This window comes from Acipenser ruthenus, chromosome 52 (assembly GCF_902713425.1).
Source record: "Acipenser ruthenus chromosome 52, fAciRut3.2 maternal haplotype, whole genome shotgun sequence".
NCBI classification, from domain to species: domain Eukaryota; kingdom Metazoa; phylum Chordata; class Actinopteri; order Acipenseriformes; family Acipenseridae; genus Acipenser; species Acipenser ruthenus.
Window position 1 is genome coordinate 4,817,799 of NC_081240.1, and position 16,746 is coordinate 4,834,544.

General features: G+C 37.3%; 1 protein-coding gene across 3 annotated transcripts; it reads left to right on the forward strand.

Annotated features, from left to right (window-relative positions):
• Nucleotides 1-2,154: 2,154 nt before the first annotated feature.
• LOC117432817 (uncharacterized) lies at nt 2,155-16,530 on the forward strand. 3 transcript variants are annotated; one of them, XM_059016081.1, is made up of 8 exons: nt 2,155-4,649; nt 5,549-5,718; nt 6,376-6,684; nt 7,399-7,452; nt 8,372-8,425; nt 9,378-9,494; nt 11,834-11,868; nt 15,756-16,530. In XM_059016081.1, the coding sequence occupies exons 1-8, from the start codon at nt 4,594-4,596 to the stop codon at nt 15,921-15,923; spliced, it is 963 nt and encodes a 320-aa protein (XP_058872064.1). In that variant the 5' UTR covers nt 2,155-4,593; the 3' UTR covers nt 15,924-16,530. The 3 variants fall into 3 exon arrangements, with proteins under 3 accessions (XP_058872064.1, XP_058872065.1, XP_058872066.1); XM_059016082.1 differs by lacking the exon at nt 11,834-11,868 and having other exon boundaries at nt 15,756-15,907; XM_059016083.1 differs by lacking the exons at nt 11,834-11,868; nt 15,756-16,530 and adding an exon at nt 13,249-15,748.
• Nucleotides 16,531-16,746: the final 216 nt, after the last annotated feature.

Consider the following 16,746-nt stretch of genomic DNA (forward strand, 5'->3'; position numbering starts at 1 on the left):
TTCTACTGCTTGATATTATTAGTATTATTACTTACCACCTATAGTATAATATAAATGAAGTTGATGTGCTACAGTTGTAATTAGTGGTTAAACACACACTTCAATAAGTGTCCATATGTCCACATCTTCCTACTTGCTAAACAAATTGTTCTCTTTCATTGTATTTTTTACATTTTTTTTTTATTTCATTTTTATAGAGCCAGTTCGCACAGCAATAATTCAAATTGGGAAAGCATCTGTAGTGGAAGGGGAGAAGGTTGAATTCAAATGTGTAACATCAGCTGTGCATGAAGAACAACCAGAGAACAAGGAGAGGAACTGATTCCATTTATATAAAAACAGAGAGAAAATCAGCTCACTGCCAGAGCCTGGAGGAATGGCAGCTGCCACATTTATAAAACAAGACATCAGAAAGAATGACACTGGAAACTATACCTGCATGTATGGAAATAAGAATCCAGGAGATGTGAAAAACAATCAGCCATGGTTCTTCAGTTTATCTCAGTGTACACGGTAAGTACAGCACCAAACAATGAAGAAACACATGAATTTTTGTAAAATACATTAACTGATTTTAATATAAAAAATAACAGAAACACATTTGAAAATACTTAGCTTTGTTCTTTACTAACTACTTTTAGACCCTGAATCATTCAACTGATGTTATTTTCCAAATGTTTAGCGTATATAAATAATATACTACTTCTTCAGTCAGTTGGTGATTTAAAATAAAAAATCCTGAAATTGTATTAAAAATATTTAAATTAAATTTCCTATACACTAGACTCCCACTAATCTGAATCATGCTATGCTAATTAAATGCTTACTGATATCAGCTGAAGAAAGTTAAATCTTATAATTATGTAGAATGTATAAAATAGCTGTCTCACAATCCCTAGGTTTAATAATTGTTGGTCTGAATTATTTATTAGAGAAACTGCCACCTCAGCTTTAGTTTCTAATTGTTGTTGTTGTTGTTTATATTCCCACAGAATATATGACAACTCCATCCCAACAGAAACTGACAGACAAGTCTGTGTTTGTTTTGTTTTGAATTCAGTTTTCTGATTTAAATTAAAGGTTTGGACAAAATAATTAAAACTGTGTCTATTTCACAATTACAATAAGAACATAAGAACATAAGAAAGTTTACAAACTAGAGGAGGCCATTCAGCCCATCTTGCTTGTTTGGTAATTAGTAGCTTATTGATCCCAGAATCTCATCAAGCAGCTTCTTGAAGGATCCCAGGATGTCAGCTTCAACAACATTACTGGGGAGTTGTTTCCAGACCCTCACAATTATCTGTGTAAAAAAGTGCCTCCTATTTTCTGTTCTGAATGCTCCTTTATCTAATCTCCATTTGTGACCCCTGTTCTTTGTTTCTTTTTTCAGGTCAAAAAAGTCCCCTGGGTCGACATTGTCTATACCTTTTAGTATTTTGAATGTTTGAAGCAGATCGCCGCTTAGTCTTTTTTGTTCAAGACTGAATAGATTCAATTCTTTTAACCTGTCTGCATACGAAATGCCCTTATACAATAGGGGTAGTTTCTTCAAATTAAACCATTCTGACAGGACTCACCATGAAGTACAGTACGCTAATATTAACCCAGTAGAAATGACCTATAATCTGAACCATACTCTTTCACAATTAAAATACAAGTAGATGGAAGTAGATAGAACTGCGGACAGGAGAACAGCCGTGGATTCAAATACTGCCACTCAAAATGACTCCCTCTGATGCTTCCCCCAGATTGACTCATTGAAACCCTTTTTAACATGAATAGAGCTAATCAGTGGAATGAGGTCTGCACATCATTGCAAAGAACACATTATCATCAAATTAATGTTGGTCTGAATTATTAAAATTATTTAACAGCTGGCAACTTTTTTTTAGCCCAATGGTGATAATTTGCTACACGTTGTTTATGTTCCCACAGGAGATATGACAACTCCAAACACATCAATCAAGACCCAACACACAAATGGGATAGGCAAGTGTGAATAACTGTGTTTTTATAAATTTCCTTGAACTTAATAAAATCACTTATTTCAAAGTTCAAGTTTTAGAAAACAAAGTAAGTTCTTAAGTTGTTAATAATAAAGGCATGTGACAGAGATTGAATGATTCTTGGTGTTAGATCTCCCAGCCCCCCCCCCCCCCCCCCCCCCGAGCTGTGTAAATGGAACAGAGTACCTTGGACTAGTTGGTCCGACAATTCATTCCCAGGGTTTGGTGGAAGTCAGACATCTAGAAAGGGGGCGGAGGTACGGTACACTACTACTACGCGGATTGGAGGAGCGGATGTGCTAGTTAACCAAGAGGTCATGGTTGACGGTATGAATAGGGGATGTAATGGTTATGCTATTGACCGAACGGACCAAGTGTTTTTGTTCGTTTTGTCACTCTGTCTAAAGTCTTCTGTTTGTCTTGTTTGTTAGACTAGACGGCTAACACGATCCAGAGCTGTCGCCCACGGCCAACACAAAACCAGAGCACTAACTGTTCACAAATTGTACTTTCACCACCCGCACTGCAGCACTCACTGGGAGAGGTGACCGTGTTTGTGTGTGGTGTTTGGACATTGTTATTATTTATGGGACTGCCACCTTTCATATCCCTGTGCAATGCACATTGCTGTGTCCTATTCAGGGCCGGTCTTAGTCTGTGTGGGGCCCTAAGAGGGGGTCCTAGAAGGTGCCCCCCCCCCAAAAAAAATCCCAATTAAAAAAAAAACAAATCCCCCCACACATTATGTCAATAAAACCATAGGCTACTGCTCATCTTCAGTAATCAAGTAGGCAAGCCATACTGCACGTGTGCTGTCACTTAAGTGAAACAAAAACTGTTTGCAAATGTTATTCTTTTTATATAAATCTAAAATTATATTTGACTGATTGTGACAGGATTGGCAGAGGTTGAGACTCAGAGTCAGTTTTAAAGTTCAAAATAAAGTTTTTAATAAACAAAAATACAAAATAAACCGGCACAAGGGCCAAACAAAAATGTTTCAACAACACAAAACAATCAACACAAAACAAAACTTACAAAATAAAGCTTCCAGGCTGGATAGCATTTTAAAGAGTTTGGTGATAAAACGAGTGATGAGGAGATGATTTATCGGTATGCACTACTATGTAGATGTATGTGAAAAATACAGCTAACAAGGGGTGGGGCGGGGCTGGAGATGCAGTACTGAGTGTCCTGTTGATATGCAGTGCCTTTTAAACCTGTTTTACTGTGAAAAAATACTTTTAAACAGTGCGTCTAAAATAAACTGCGCGTGTAAAAATAAATTGGACCTGACAAGCCTGAGACACGCTGAATAAATGGACCGCTAAGGGCTAATCTTGTGGAGAGTCACAAAGTTGGATTCTGCTGCTTTACAGCCCCTAGTGGCCATGTGATTTCAACATCATTTCTTTTTTAAACTCCAATATTCAACCATTAGTATATTGACATTGGTAGAGGGTAGAGTGGCATCCTTTCAAACATGAACACTTTGTGACATTGTCTCTTTAAATCTTTAAAAACTCTTTCAATAGTATTCAAAAGAAAAAAGAGGGGTCAAAATGTTAATATGTTCAATGTACAATCTGAATTATAATGTTATTTTCCAGCAGATCTGGAGGAAAAACTGTACTAGCTACAGCTATAGTGCTCAGCATTGAGACAGCAGTGTCTGCTGACTTCATTCCCTATGGTGGTTAGAATTTGACTGGATTTGTGGCTTTACAGTTATCTTGATTTTCATGTTGGTTTTTGTGGCGTGCACATTTGAGTGTTCGGGAGGTGGCATGTATCAGATACTCGTACTCGGAATTGCGTTTAAGAAGTATTTATCAGCAGGTATTCATTAAACCCATTCATTAACGTGTTGATTTCAAAACAAGAAAACCTGCCCTTCGTTCACATTTACAATTGGGTAATAATAATAATATCTTTATATAGCGCATTTCATAGTGGACCACCATCACAAAGTGCTTTACAGAGGTAGGCTGTGAACTGTGCATTGTATGCAGTGTCACTTAGACTTAAAAATAGTCAAATATAAAAAAGGTTTAAATTACATCAGTTCCTTGATTTAAGAGCAATCACCCTCAGATTGTGTAAATACAGGCCTACATGTTATACATTGATTACCACATGTGTGGTCTTACTTTGTGTGCAATGGAATAGTTTCACAGACTTTTATTAAGACAGGAACAATATTTTTAGTTGCAGTGTTTAGATGATGCCAATGAGAGAATGTGAAGGACTCAAACTATTTGTTTATCTCTCTTGATCGTCTGTTGCCACATTGATATTCGTCTGATTATGCCAGAAATATACATGCATAACGAAAACACACATTTCTATTGCACATGAGTTTCCATTGCTGTATTATAGTCTCATAGTATGCACTGTTACATTCAGGGAACTACATTTGAGGAACTGTACATGTGAGGAACTGTACAGTGTTAGTTTCAGAGATTAAGTTAACAGCATTCTAATATGCCTTGGAATATAAAAGTTGTCATGCTATGTAAGTATTATTTATTTGATAACTTTTTTCTGTCAGTAAATTTAACTTGTTCATTTTCTTATTTGTAAAATGGTTAATTTGTTTTTCAGTTTTTGCACTTGGAGACGTGCTGCTGGTTTCGACAGGTATGTGTGTCTCTGACACAATAAGATATTATGATTGATTTATTTTTTTATTTCTTAGCAGATGCCCTTATCCAGGGCGACTTACAATTGTTACCAGATATCACATTATTTTTACATACAATTGCATTATTTTTTACACATTATTTTTACAAACAATTACCCATTTATACAGTTGGGTTTTACTGGAGCAATCTAGGTAAAGTACCTTGCTCAAGGGTACAGCTGCAGTGTCCCCCACCTGGGATTGAAACCATGTCCCTCCGGTCAAGGGTCCAGAGCCATAACCATTACTCCACACTGCTGCCATAAGCCTATTTAATGCTTGAAACAAATAACATTTAGGGTGAAATTCACAAGGTCGTTTACTCTGAAGTGTTTTCAGCACCATTATTTCTGAAAGAACAAACACAGTGTATATGAAACATCTATTAACATGTTATTGAGGTGTTGATGATTATTATCGAGGCATTATAGTTTATTACCATTTCTAGTGATACTGCTTGTGGAAAGCTGTGTGGTTTCATGTTATGCCTCAGGATACATGTTTTACAAAGCTGTATTTCTACTGCTTGATATTATTAGTATTATTACTTACCACCTACAGTATAATATAAATACAGTTGATATGCTACAGTTGTAATTAGTGGTTAAACACACACTTCACTAAGTGTCCATATGTCCATATCTTCCTATTTGTTTAACAGATGTTCTCTTTCATGGTATTTTTTACATTTTTTTAATTTCATTTTCATAGAGCCAGTTCGCACAGCAATAATTCAAATTGGGAAAGCATCTGTAGTGGAAGGGGAGAAGGTTGAATTCAAATGTATAATATCAGCAGTGCATGGAGAACAAACAGAGAACAAGGAGATGAATTGGTTCCATTTATATAAAAACAGAGAGAAGATCAGCTCACTGGCAGAGCCCGGAGGAATGGGAACTGTCACATTTATAAAAGAAGACATCAAAAAGAATGACGCTGGAGACTATACCTGCATGTATGGAAATGAGAATCCTGGAGACCTGACAAACATCAGCCATGGTTCTTCAGTTTATCTCAACGTACAAGGTAAGTACAGCACCAAACAACGAGGAAACCTGAATTTTTGTAAAATACATTAACTGATTTTAATATAAAAAAATAACAGAAACACATTTGAAAATACTTAGCTTTGTTCTTTACTAACTACTGAAACTACTAAACCCTGAATCATTCAACTGATGTTATTTTCCAAATGTGTAGCAGATATAAATAATAGACTACTTCTTCAGTCACTTGATGATTTAAAATAAAAAATCCTGAAATTGTATTAAAAATAATTTAATTAATATATAAATTTATAATAAATTTATATATTAATTTAATTATTTATAATATAATATAATAAATTTCCCATACACTAGACTCCCACTAATCTGAATCATGCTATGGTAATTAAATGCTTACTGATATCAGCTGAAGAAAGTTAAATCTTATAATTATGTGAGAATGTATAAAATAGCTGTCTCTGAATATTTTATTCAAATGGTTATTACTGATTTATCATCAACTATAACAAAAAATATCAAACATAGGACGTGATAAGATGTTTCTAATATGGTACAAATTACAATCAGATCACTAATCTGAACAGAATTTGGATTAGTAAACCTCTACTGTTTGTTATTGCATATATTTAGGTTCATTCTGAAGGCATGTTTTTAACAAGTTAAAATGTATTTTCAGAGTTAAGCTATCAGCTCCTACTTCAGCTGGACAAACACAACCAAATGGAAGGAATGGATGTATCATTTCAATGTATAATACCAGTTGAATTCAGAGATGCAACAGGAAAAGAGGGTTTTTTCCATCTGTATAAAAATGGAAGCCTTGTCGTTTCACAACACGATCCCAAAGGCATATCAGCTGTCAAGTTTTCTATTAAAAAGGTTAAGAGGAGTGATACTGGAAACTACACCTGTGTGTATGGAAAAGAGAAGCTTGTGAACTCAGCAAACAGCAAACGCAGTCGCCCAGTCTACCTTCATGTGACAGGTAAGGACTGAGCTGAATACTTTGTGACACAGTGGGGTCAACTCAATTGATCTAAACTCTGGCACATACAGCCTCCATCTTTCAATCATCAGATGAGGGGACTGTGAAAAACAACATCTGTAATGGGGTTTGTGTGACTTCTTTACAGTAATTTACAGTAATTATGAGAAAGATTAAACACGAAATGTCCCAGGTGGGGCTATACTACAATTGTAAAGATTTAAAAAAAAAAAAATGGGCCAAATGGTCTAGTAAGCAAAATAGCACAGCAATCTTAAAAAAAAAAACATAATAAGCCTTTTCATATTACTCATTACTGTAATTTACAATTTTTTTATGTATTTACTTATTTCAATATTTACTGTACTGCACTGAAAAGACCATCATTAAATAGTCTATGATATATTCTAAAGGTGGTATGGGGGTAGAAGATGGAACTGAATCTCCTTTAATGTTTGTCTGCTTGATGACATGTTAACTATTGTTCTTCAAATGAAACCGTTTTGACAGGACTCACCATGAAGTACAGTCCCCACAAGATGAGGATTATATTTTATAGGGGCGGTATTGAAATCTCCACTATTGACAGCATTAAAGAGAACACATCATCATCACATTAATATTGATCTGAATTATTAAAATTATTAAACAGCTGGCTACCTTTTTAGCCTAATGGTGATACTTTTCTACACGTTGTTGCTTATGTTCCCACAGGAGATATGACAACTCCAACCACATCTATCAAGACCCAACAGACAAATGAGACAGGCAAGTGGGGCCAGCACTTTCAGCTCCAAAACGAGAGCACGAGCTTCGTTTATCCTCAGAATGGAAGAAATAGGCTTGAGTGAAGAGCTCTCCTCAGTTTCAGTGGAGAGCCATCCTCGCTGAGGTGCCAGCACTGTCTGACCTCCAAGGCTGGGGAATGAACTTTATTTACCCCCAGAGGAGAAACTGAGGGAAAGGGAGTGTGTGATTGTGCTTGTGACTGAACATACCAGTGTGTGATTGTGCTTGTAACTGAACATACCAGTGTCTGATTGTGATTATGACTGAACATACCAGTGTCTGATTGTGCTTATGACTGAACATATCAGTATCTGATTGTGCTTGTCACTGAACATACCACTGTGTCAGAACGCCCCCCCCCTCCTATCTCAGTGGAGAGCAGTCCTCAGCTGAAGGGAGTCTGAAGTTGCAAGAGCTCTAAGTCTGGGTAGTGAGCTTCACTTGTCCACAGATAGAACACAGTTGCAGAGGTGGCGTGACTAAGAGGAGGAAACAAGGAGGGTGAACAGGGTTGAAATGGCTAGCTGCTTGACAGTGAGAGGAGGAAACAAGGGGGGTGAACAGGGTTTAAACAGCTAGCTGCTTGACAGTGGGATGAGACCCTGCTCCTGATCCTGCCCCTAGACCACAACAAGGCTACAATAGAAGGGCAACACATAGCAATGAATAGAAATGCAGACATCTTCAAGACAGATGGTGGTGCATTTTAATTCATGTAAACACTCAAAATGACTCCCTCTGATGTTTCCCCCAGATTGATTCATTGAAACCCTTTTTAACATGACTACAGATAATCAGTGGAATGAGGTCTGCACAAGATCATTAAAATTATTAAACAGCTGGCCACCTTTTTAGCCTAATGGTGATACTTTTCTACACGTTGTTTATGTTCCCACAGGAGATATGACAACTCCAACCACATCTAACAATACCCAACACACAAATGGGATAGGCAAGTGTGAATAACTATATTTTTATAAGTAAACCTATCACTTATTTTAAAGTAGTCAGAGTTTTAGAGAGAAAAGTACATTCTTAATGTGTCAATATTCAAGGCAGTAAATAATTAACATATCAGATATTATAATTCAATCAGAATGGTCACAGCTCTGATTATTGCTGGTACATATGGATAGTTTCATGCCAGATTAAACCAACTCCAAAAACTAGGCTTTCTGTAAAGCGTGATTATTGTGTGTTTGATGCACCTGCTCAAAAACCAAGAATGTATGACTTCACTGTGGAGCATACTGTATGTACCCTATTCACATACTGCAAGATCAAGGCACTGTAAAAACAGGATTGGATTACATTTGTTTTAAACAAATCTTGATCAGGCTTTTATATCACTAGGTTATTAGTGAGTTATATAATCGGTTTACACATATTTAACTGGAAAAGTAAACACAGTGCAGTAAAATTGTTGTTATTCAAGAATTGTAATTATACAAATATTCTGTGGATGGTGTCATGGTTATTAAAATAGATTGTTCAGTCCCAGAGGTTCCAAAGTTCCCAGTTCATTCTCTGGGAATGAACATTTTATTCTAATAACCATGACACCATCCACAGAATTTTTGTATAATTACAATTTGAATTGAATAATAACAATTTTACTGCACTGTGTTTCCTTTTCTTTTTAAACACCTGAAGAAGGGCTTTTGCCCAAAATGTCCTGAAAATAAAATATTTATTTAATCTTTTAAACCTTTTGTGTACATTTTTTAAAAACCTTTTATTTCATAAGCCTTCAATTTTGTACACTGCAGTTTTTATATATATATATATATATATATATATATATATATATATATATATATATATGTATTTTATATATTTTATTACCTGTCTTGTGTCCCCACACAGCCTGTTCAACCACTAATTCTGTTTTCTCCTCAATTCAGAGTCGTACGGGCTGGGGAATGACATCAGAATCTTCCTATCCCTGGGGATCCTTCTTGTCCTCTCAGTTATTGTGGGGGAAGACTTCAGAAGCAGACAGAGGAAGCACCATGGGGATGGTAAGGAAGCTTCCCTTATGGAGTACATACCATTTTCTGATTGATCACAAGTCATTCATATATACACACTGGATGAATAGAATACTAGATGAATAGAGTGCAGTGTATATATATATATATATATATATTTATATTTGTGGTGCAGTTAATTAAATAACTGTAAATATGATCTTAGGTTAGTCTGAATTTATTCTTTATTCTCTAAACCTGACTAAATAAAAATATACTGGGACATGTTGTGAAGTTGAAACAATAAAAAAAAACATATGTCAGTTGGAATAAATAATCACCAGTTAAAAAAAAAAAACTTCTATGATATCTAAATTTATCTGGAATGAAATGGGTCCACGTATTCGTCTATCAGTACTGCAACGCATTAAAGTCAATGGTGGATTGTCTCTTCCTGATCTTAAATGATACTATTGGGCTTTTCAAGTTAGGGCTTTAAAAGCATGGACCAATGTAGACTCAGAGATCGCCTGGCGCAAGTTCATAATTCATAGTCCGCCTACACAGATTACAGACTTATTATTTACTGGCATCCCCAAGAAAACCCTAAATTTCAAATTTGGCCCCATTGTTGCAAATTCAATAAAACCTTGGTACGATGTGGAAACATTTATGGGAAGCCCCTTTAAAATTTCTCAGTCATCCCAATCTGGAATAATAATCATTTACTGATGGGAGGTAAGCCTCTTTTATACCCTGTTTGGTCAAATAGAGGTGTGTTTAGTTTTAAAGATATTTTCAACAGTAAAGTCCTTCAGACGTTCCAGAAACTCCAAGAAGACTTCTCTCTCCCAGGTTTTTCTTATTTTTGATATTTAACTCTTTGCGATCCTATGTCGGACCAGGTCCGACATTACAATTTTCCCTTTCCGGTCAGATGTCGGACCCTGTCCGACATCATCAAAAAGACGTAGAGCCTATGTCTCTAGTCGTTCTTTCTCCGGAAAAAGCTGAGAAAACCGTTCAATGGCCTAGGAGGACCATGTTGTGGTCTGAGTTTGCCAATGTCTCTCTGACCTCTGTTTTAGTTATTCTGTCTTCATTATTTGAAAAGACTAAATCAAGACATGCCTCCCCTCTAGTCGGTGCCTTGACAAATTGTCGTTTCCACCATTTCAATTTCGTCCGTCGTGCTCCCCACTGGGTTTTCCCATTTTATGTCCCCCATTAGTATGGCTTCTCCTTTTACATGCATTTCTAATGTCATTAACAGATTATTTTGCTCGGTGTCCATTATTATGCCCTTTGAATTTTTGTCCATTATTCTGACCCATATTGATTTATTGATTTGGCGTTGTTTTCTTCGTCCAGATTTAAAACCTGGGCTTCAAGACTATTTCTTATGTATAGTGCTACCCCTCTGCCTCTTCTGTCCTGCCTGTCTTTCCTATACAGTGTGTACCCACTATTATATTCATTTGCATCACTTTCAGACAACCAAGTTTCTGAAATACCTATCACATCGTAGTTACTTGTTAGTGCAGTAGCTTCAAGTTCTAACATTTTGTTTCTTGTCAGACTGGTGCATTGTACCTACATATGTTTTCACAGTGTCCAATTGTGGCTGCGTTTTGGGATAGAGCAGCTCAAACTATTTCTGAGCTGACAGAGGTTCAGATAACAAAAAATCTGGTTCTGTTTTTAATGAACGATGATTCCTCCCTGGGCCTCTCTCAACACCAGAGCAGGATACTTCTGGCAAGTTTAATCATAGCCAAGAAATCTATCTTACGGCTTTGGATAGACCCTACTCCTCCTGTGACTACTACCTGGCTCTCAAACTTCAGAAGCATTGTTCTTTTGGAATGCTCCACAGCCAGGATTAATAGGGCATGTCCAATGACTATACAGGCATGGAGTGCAACTGCAGCCAATCTGACTACTTTAAATTATTTGAACTTATCTTTCGGTGTCTTTTTTCCAAATGTGCAAGCTGTGGCAAGGGTGTAAATAGTTATTTATTTCGGTTTTCTGTGTTTGTTTTTTTATTAAAAAGAAAAAGGAAAGAAAAAATAAAATAAAATAAAAAAAACAATTGAGACAGAGAAAGAATAAATCTTGGTTATAAATCTCCCTCCCGACCTGTGAGGGTGCTGTTTAAAGGGAACAGTGTTCCCTGGACTGGATGGTTTGGCAATTCATTCCTGGGAAATGTGGAAGTCGGCCATCTAGAAAGGGGGAGGAGCCACAGTACACTAAGTCATCGCTCCAGACAGGAGGTGATGTGGAAATCGTGGATTGGAGGAAAAGCGATTGCACTCGCTAACCAAGGGGGAGTGGTTGAAGGTACAAAAGGAGATGTGGTAAAGCAAACTGTTCCTTTGTTATAGTTGCGAGAGAACTGCTGAAGGACTGTAGAGTAACCGTGAGTGCTTTGTGTTTGTTTTGTCATTCTAATTGTACTCGTTTGTTCTTGTTAGACGGCTAACAGGTACCGGAAGCTGTCACTAAAGGCCAGCACCAACCTGGACAGCACTGCGCTACTGTTCACTAACTATTTCACCAATTGCACATTAGCACTCACTCTGTACATGTGATCGTGTTTGTGTTCTGTGTGTGTTTATAGTGTGTTTATTATTTCTGGACTGAACCCCGAGGTTTCACTGTGCAGTACAGCCAGGGATTATTATTTACGGGTGCCAAATGACCCGGATTATAAAAATAAATAAAGGGTTGTTTGGCCCGTGAACTTTGTTGTCTGTCATCTGTTTAAGCATTGCATCACATCTACACCTGCACACTGCAAATCAGTTTGCCACAATCATAAAAAAAGAAAGGAGACACCCACCAATGGAATGAAATGAATCAATGTATTGAATTTGCAGATAAACATGCCCGTAAATGATTCATTAATTGAATTTGGCCCATGGCCCATTGGATCTCAATAGCTGCCCCTACGCTGGCAAAACTATAATCAACTAACTATACTAATTGAGGCCACCCTCTCCCTAGGCAAGGCACTCTGCAAGGTGGAGGCAGGTGAGGAGGGGGACCAAACAAACAACGAACGATAAGAGCTGTAGATGAAAGCTGGTAATGGGGTTAATTAAAATTTTAGAACCCCAACCCTTTTTGTGTTTGGTTGTCTTGCGAATGACCCCATCGCAATGCAGAAAATTCACTTAACACGGACCTGATCTGAAGAAGATCATCCAAAGACACAATCTAACTCAAGCAGTAAGCAGCAATGTCACAGTATGCGTCAGTCTTCCAATTAAAGCAACAGTACCACATTAGCTGTGTAGTACACAACAGAGGACCATCATTGGTGGAGTTTCCATGCGTTTTTTTTTTTAACTCGAGACATTTGCTCAAGAAAAATGTCTTGTGTAAAATGCTTTTTGGGGTTTCCATTCGCTCAATTTATTTTACTAGAGTAAACTGGGCTTTTCACCAGACGTCATGCAAATGAAGGGGAAAGGTCGGGGTTGATATGTAAATTAGCTATGCATAAAGTACTCGTACTGTTTTTGAAGATTACTAGTGAAATTTTGTTAAAATGTGGTTTCTGTGCGCAGAGAACTTGTACACGAGTAATCTAAGTTGCTGTAATAAAGCAAAATACCTCGTGCCTGGTTGGTTAATAATGTGTTTTACTGCTCTTGCCCAAATTGTTTTTTAAATGTCATTTGCAGGGTGGCATGTCATTTGTATTGAATCCGTTTCAACTCATTTATCTTACGACTCATTCATTAAAAATTAACTGGGAGGTATAAAATGAAACTGACCAACAGAAGTATTACAGATCACCATGGCTGAAAACCGGCGGAGACGTAGGACTCTAAAGCTCTGTGCCACACATCTTCCACGTATGCTCCTAAGGCTGTCTGGATTGGGAACCGTGGATGTTTTGCCTTTGTTCGGGAGCTTAAACCACCAAACATCCTCTACCAGCAAATCCTTATGTCTTGTTATCTAATGCCAATGGCTAACGAAAGGACGGTTTGGACACTTACTCATCCATCTTGCTGGTGGGAAGAGGTTGTGCTGCATCACTCTTTCATAGATCTGCAGTAGATGGAGTCCTTTCGCATCATCGGGGCAACATTCAGCATTATAGTGGAACTAGTAAAGGAGATATGCAGCCAAAAAGGAATTACGTACGGCCTCCTGTGCCAGTGGAAAAAAAGAGTGGTGATTGCTTAGTATAGGCTGACATCCTCAGCTGAATACAGGGTTAGGGTTACTCAGCTGAGTACAGGGTAGTTAGCAATGTATTTTGGGTGCATAAAACCACAGTTCATCTTTGTACTTACAAGTTTGTCAACTCCCTTGTTCAGAGGCACTGCAACACGTACATAGCTATGCCAGATGTAACTGAAGCAAAAAGCAGTGCTCTGCAGGACCGTTCTGCTTCTCCCGAATGGCACCTCTTTGATTGTTAAGTGGCGGGCGGACGTGCGTTGTCTTTGGACATAGCTGGATCAAAAGCAAGGGAATTCCTTTACAGACATTTAGTAAGCAGCTCACTTGCTCTTCGTGTTTAACTTTAGCGTCATTTTTACAACAAGGGTATTCTCAAACAGCAGCTTTAATACTATAATCATTATCATTAAGGTGAACTACACCACCGCTAACCGTAAAACCACCTATCAACCTAACAACTGACCTGCTCCCTTGCAATATTTACAGTGATGTCACTAAGGATAAACATTGTGTACTTGTCAGTATTCTTGCAGCAGCAGCATTCTGGACCAGTTGCACTATTCAGATAATTTAATTAATGTTATTTTTTTTTAGAATTAAACAAATGTAGAATGTTTAAGTTGCTATTGATGTGTTATTTTATTCTGAATAAAGCAAAACTGATGGTACTCTGTTGTGTACTGCACAGCTAATGTGGTGCTATAGCTTTAATAGGAAGACCGACGACGTCAAAATGATCTAGACAGCATTCAGAACTGGGCAGACACATGGCAAATTACATTTAATAGAGAAAAGTGTAAGGTACTGCACACAGGCAGCAAAAATGTGCATTGTAACTATCATATGGGAGATACTGAAATTGAAGAAGGAATCTACGAAAAAGACCTAGGAGTTTATGTTGACTTAGAAATGTTTTCATCTAGACAATGTGGGGAAGCTATAAAAAAGACCAACAAGATGTTTAATTTAAATCAAAGGAAGTAATGTTAAAACTTTACAATGAATTAGTAAGACCTCATCTAGAATATTGTGTTCAGTTCTGGTCACCTCGTTACAAAAAGGATATTGCTGCTCTAGAAAGAGTGCAAAGAAGAGCAACCAGAATTATCCCGGGTTTAAAAGGCATGTCGTATTCAGACAGGCTAAAAGAATTGAATCTACGCGGTGATCTGATTCAAGCATTCAAAATTCTAAAAGGCATTGACAATGTCGACCCAGGGGACTTTTTCGACCTGAAAAAAGGAGGTTACAAGATTAGATAAAGGGGCATTCAGAACAGAAAATAGGAGGCACTTTTTTACACAGAGAATTGTGAGGGTCTGGAACCAACTCCCCAGTAATGTTGTTGAAGCTGACACCCTGGGATCCTTCAAGAAGCTGCTTGATGAGATTCTGGGATCAATAAGCTACTAACAACCAAACGAGCAAGATGGGCCGAATGGCCCCCTTTCGTTTGTAAACTTTCTTATGTTCTTATATGTTCTTATGAGCACTGTGACATTGCTGCTGACTGCTTGAGTTAGGCTGTGTCTTCAGAAGATTCTGCAGATCAGATTCGGGTTAAGTGAATTTTCGGTCAACCCCACCCTGAGCACAAAAAGATTTCATTTTAATTAACCCCGACCCGATGTGGTCGACCAGATCTAGATGGGGGTGTATGTCTGGTTGGGGTCCTAACATATATGTGATTCGATGATTACATATTAGATTAGGGGGCAGATTCTCCTTTCAGAAAAACAACTACATTTCCAATGTATTTTTAAAATATGATGAAATATGTATTATATGCAATATATTTGGTTATCCAAAATATATCGTAATATACTGTTCAATCAATATATTAGACTGTATTTTCAAATATATTGTAATATACAGTGGAACCTTGCTTAATCAACCTTCAGTGTGAAGTGCACCCCACTGCACCATCTGCATTCCCAAAAAGAAAAAAAAACTATGTTAAATAACCTCAATTATACAATCAGCATGCTGTACACTGCCAATGAGTTTTTAAAAGGAAAAAATGAACTGTGTGGATGCAATTAGCTGGGTTTGCTGAAGATGGTTCTAAAGGCTATTTGTACCTAATAAAATGCTGCTCTCTTACAGACACCAATGGACAATAAACCAGCCCATCCTTCAACGATGTCCTTTGATCTGCAGTGCAGGTTTAACACCTCTTGTAATACGACACCAACAGCTCACAAGTTACAAAGAAATATCCTGCGAGGAAAAGGAGAGATCTACAAAAAGCACCACTTTGTGAAAGCAAAGTAAAAGTGTTGCTCTCTTGTGTTCTCTGATAGCATGTACAAGCTTATTGTAAGGCTGCATGACATTTAGTTTCTGAGTTTCTGAATTCAACATTGCTGATTGTATAAAGTGTTACTGAACACCCTGCAGTGTTTACTAGAAACACAATACTTTGCTTTTGCTGTATCTATTTTTCATACCTTCTTCAATTTATTCATGTTTTTTTCACACCTTATGGAAATACATTTCTCAGGAGTGTTTATCAGGAGAAGATCATTTCTCTTAAAATCATCACAGTGTATCCAGATCAGGCTCCCGCTTATAACAAAGCTGGTGCTCTGAATGAGTGATGAGTTGTGGGAACAGGAAATTAGCGTTGTGACAAGAGGGAGCATGAACTTGATACACTGCAGTTTGATTCATAATTCACACAACAATGTCAATGAGATTTGTTATGATTTCCATCTTGCACACTGAACTTACAGCACAGAGCTGCAGAGTGCTGCTGACATTACAGGGTTACTGTTAGCTTCATTAGTCACACACACACACACTCTTTATTATGTAGATGAAAATGGCATTTCTTTTGGATATGTTTATTTTGTTGTGCATAATAAATATTTTGATCTAAGTTGTCTCATTAGTATTATTCCTACTTGTCCAGTCGGCCACCTGCAGAATTGTTTGTACGAGTATGTTAATGTAAAATACCCGAGAGGATCAGCACTCAGGACCAGATCAGAATGTGCTACTCATGAGTTTCATTAAACAAAAACAAAAAAATGGAGTTGACAAAGTGAATGCCTTTAAAACTCTTTCATTGATGCAAAACTCTTAAAGATTCCAA

Bases quoted from the DNA above. Each gene is read 5' to 3' on its own strand.
- LOC117432817 (XM_059016081.1), top strand. From the start codon at position 4,594: ATGGTTAATTTGTTTTTCAGTTTTTGCACTTGGAGACGTGCTGCTGGT. The intron at 4,650-5,548 runs GTATGTGTGTCT...ATATAAAAACAG, and splicing joins CGTGCTGCTGGTTTCGACAG to AGAGAAGATCAGCTCACTGG. The intron at 5,719-6,375 runs GTAAGTACAGCA...ATGTATTTTCAG, and splicing joins AGTTTATCTCAACGTACAAG to AGTTAAGCTATCAGCTCCTA.